The sequence below is a fragment of the Hyposmocoma kahamanoa genome, unplaced genomic scaffold (genome assembly GCF_003589595.1).
Source record: "Hyposmocoma kahamanoa isolate Upper Pololo Valley unplaced genomic scaffold, ASM358959v1 64, whole genome shotgun sequence".
NCBI lineage: Eukaryota > Metazoa > Arthropoda > Insecta > Lepidoptera > Cosmopterigidae > Hyposmocoma > Hyposmocoma kahamanoa.
The window spans coordinates 6557204-6560856 of NW_020653852.1; the positions used below are offsets into that span (position 1 = coordinate 6557204).

A 3653-nucleotide genomic window follows, 5' to 3' on the forward strand; every position below is an offset into this window, starting at 1 on the left:
ACTCAAGTCTGCCAAGTCCTGTTTTGAGCATTGATTAGAGTTCTGGAATACGACCCTATGAGTAATTTCTCTTTTAGATCCCATTACAGAATGTCTTTGATAGTCCATCCTTCATGAATCAAAAATTCCTTTTTTCTTGCGGAAAAGCAGAGGTCCATGGACCATACAGCCTAGTTTTTTTTTAGTAACGTCATTCTTTGTTTTTATTCTTTGGCTTTTCGCTGATATCTTTTCAACCACTAACTTGGTCTCTGTCTTGTTTTTACAACGGGGAAACTTATAAAATAAAAATGAAAATTGAAACTCGTTATTAGGAAGTCAGAGAAAGAGTGAAAAAAGAGATCAGGCGAGGTTCTGGCTATTATTAATTGAATCATAGGTAGGTACGTCACAGGAGAAAATTCATAGATAAATGGGAAGCTGTCATCATTACCAAATGTATCTAGAAGTAGCTACTGAGAAACATCAATATTATGGAAGAAACGTAAAGTTTACTAATAAAAATCACCTTCAAATTCTTATAGGTACTTAAAATTATGTAGTTATGCTGCAACAATATTTCTTTCCAATGCTCATACTTGTAATGAAATCCGCGTACAACGTGGGCAGGGTAGCAGATTCGTAAGTATATTAAATCCACAGGTTGAATTATAAGATATTTGTTCGTATTAGCAAAATCGTAAAGGTTTATTACTCGCATTGTACACAGGGAGTTACCTCCATGGACGTGGGAGTGCGAAAGTGAAAAATGCATTCCTACGCGATCATCAAGGACTGATAAAATGCAATCGTTGGCTACATGTAACATGCTATGTGGAAATAATCAGTTATGGCCACATCCAACAGGACACGTTTCAATATCTGCAACAGGGATCCCAGTTCGCGCCGAATTAGTTCAACTACGCGTTATAAAATCTCCATCACGATTAGTCTACGACCACATCAAAGAGGCCTTCAGTTTATTCCGAGAAAACTTTATAAACTTGGAAAAAAATGCACACGGTTTCGCGGAATGGCGTGCTGTTAGTTTGCAAATTTCAGTGAATGGCAGTATGGACCCTCGGCTGAGAGTTGATACAGACGAAAGCTACGAATTAGCAATAGAACCGAGATATGGACCTAATGGTCCCTTAGAGATTAGGATCATTGCAAAGTCTTTCTGCGGTGCTCGACATGGCTTAGAAACATTATCACAATTGATATGGTTGGACCCTTATTTTTCTTCCCTATTCATTGTTGAATCTGCGACTATAGTTGACGAACCTCGTTTTAAGTATCGTGGAATAATGCTAGATACTGCAAGAAATTTTTTCCCTCTAAATGACATATTGAGAACGATGGACGCAATGGCAGCTTCGAAGCTAAATACATTTCATTGGCGCGTGAGTGACTCGCAATCTTTTTCTTTGAAGTTAAAGAGTGTTCCTCAGTTGGCATTTTTTGGAGCGTATGGCCCGGGTGCGTCGTATTCTCTTGATGATGTAGATATTATAGTTCAATACGCTCGACTGAGAGGGATTCGTGTGATCATAGAAGTGGATACTCCAGCCCACGTTGGCAACGCATGGAAATGGTATATACCCAAAAACATGGGCGATAATATAATCCTGTGTCTTAATGAGGACCTGTGGGATCAATATTGCAATGCACCACAATGTGGCCAGTTAAATCCACGGAATTCTCATGTTTATGATTATCTGCAAGAAATCTATGCAGAAATTATTGCTCTTACAGGTGTCGATGATGTGTTCCATATAGGAGGTGATGACATTTCTGAGCGTTGTTGGACGAAGCACTTTAAAAACACCGACCCCGCAGTACTGTGGCTTGAATTCACTAAAAACGTGCTAAGTCGGTTAGAAATTGCAAATGGCAAATTACCAAATACTACGATAATATGGTCGTCTACCTTAAGCGACGACATTAAAACGATTCTAAAAGACTATGAGGAGTCTCTAGCTTTACAGATACGTTCTTCACACTGGATTAATAAATATGTTAGAGGTATGAGAACGATAATATCTCATGAAGAACCGTGGAATTTTAACAGTGGAATGGAGGAGTGGGATGATGAAACAAGAAATGAGCCATATAATTCTTGGCAACAGGTATATGAACATAGACCTTGGGCTCATGGTGTTGATGTGCCACCTGTTATAGGCGGTGAGGCCATTGTTTGGTCTACTATGTTGAGTTCTGGAGGGTTGGATTCTCGTATATGGCCTCGAGCATCAGCGCTAGCAGAACGGTTATGGTCAGATATTCCACATGGTGCTACGCGAGTTGTTTACATACGACTTGATATTCACCGATCTCGATTGCTCGCTAGAGGAATACACGCAGCTCCCTTATGGTCTATGTGGTGCAGTCAGAATCCCTATACCTGCGGTTAAATAAGATTTAACACAATGTTAAATAACAAGGTACCGCTCTAGCACCGTGGCGATAGCGATAACACAAATCGACAATGTCACAATATGAAAATCATTGGGAAGCAGTAGTGACCTAATTCATAACTCCGCGACGCTTCCACTTAAGTTGTGCTTCGAAACTATAGTTTCGAGTGAAAGTGTTACTTTTTTTATGTTTTTACATTTACATTTATTGTACGCACTAAATTAGGATGTATTGTACGTTATTTGACATAATATGACTTTACTTTCGTTAGTGATTATTGTATTTTTGTTTTTAATTATTACGTGAACATCCGTAACTTACAACGTATCCTGATATAGTTTTCGAACGTCAGTATGTTCGGCGTTCTCCAGGTACAGTCGGCTACATAACTGGTAAAACTGTTTTGTATGCATATTATCTCTCACCTCTTTTATTGGTCTCCTTAGGGTCTTCTTAACGCTATTTTAATAACCAGGAATCAACCACGTCAATAAAGTGTCGAGATTAGCAGTTAAAATTATTTGTCTCTAAATTGCACAGTAACTATCCTTTAAGGGCCGAGTAGGTGGGGATAGCGTATCGCGTGAGCGGCTAATAGAAATCTCTATTAACTCAATACAAGTTGAAACGCTACTAACTTATTATTTCTGTAAAGGTTTTAATTAAGCTTTGGTTTCTTAGTTCAACGCTTATTCTCTTTTGCTGTAGAACAGCAAAATAACAAACAGAAGCTCCCTAATCCTTAATATACAGACCAACCAAGAGATCTATCTCTTAGGGAGCTTCTGTTTGCCAAGAATGCTCCGAGAATCCCAAATACGTATGGAATACATCCAAAATCAAAAACATAACCTGCAGGCTAGCACGACAGGGCTCAATTTGCGCGAGATACTGCCGTTCTCGCATAAAGTATCTTTTTTTTTTGTCGCTCTCGCGTAATTCGCGTCCTGTCGTGCTAGCCCTATTGAAACGAAAGATTATTCGAATATAAACGGAAATAGTTTCTGCACAACACAAGAAATTAGGAAACGGAAATTACGTACAATCTTCTAGTATTTTATGGTCAAGTTTGATGCCTGCTTTTAATAGAATTGTTTAAATACCGTCATTTTTAGTTTTATTATCTCTTAGTCTGTGTATTTATTTGTTAATTTGTCTAGGTGTTGTGTAGGTTACTCAGAGAAATATTCCACGTTTGTTGTTTTTTCTGTAGAACACTAATTTATCGTGTGTGAAGTAATAAACTTGAAAGTGCC

The 3653-nt window shown here is 38.3% G+C and overlaps 1 protein-coding gene across 1 annotated transcript; it reads left to right on the forward strand.

Annotated features, from left to right (window-relative positions):
- The first annotated feature begins 505 nt into the window (after window positions 1–505).
- LOC113231020 (probable beta-hexosaminidase fdl) lies at window positions 506–2846 on the forward strand. Its single transcript, XM_026465160.1, has 2 exons — window positions 506–621; window positions 710–2846. The coding sequence occupies exons 1-2, from the start codon at window positions 545–547 to the stop codon at window positions 2391–2393; spliced, it is 1761 nt and encodes a 586-aa protein (XP_026320945.1). The 5' UTR covers window positions 506–544; the 3' UTR covers window positions 2394–2846.
- Window positions 2847–3653: the final 807 nt, after the last annotated feature.

Bases quoted from the DNA above. Each gene is read 5' to 3' on its own strand.
- LOC113231020 (XM_026465160.1), top strand. From the start codon at position 545: ATGCTGCAACAATATTTCTTTCCAATGCTCATACTTGTAATGAAATCC. The intron at 622-709 runs GTAAGTATATTA...CATTGTACACAG, and splicing joins GTGGGCAGGGTAGCAGATTC to GGAGTTACCTCCATGGACGT.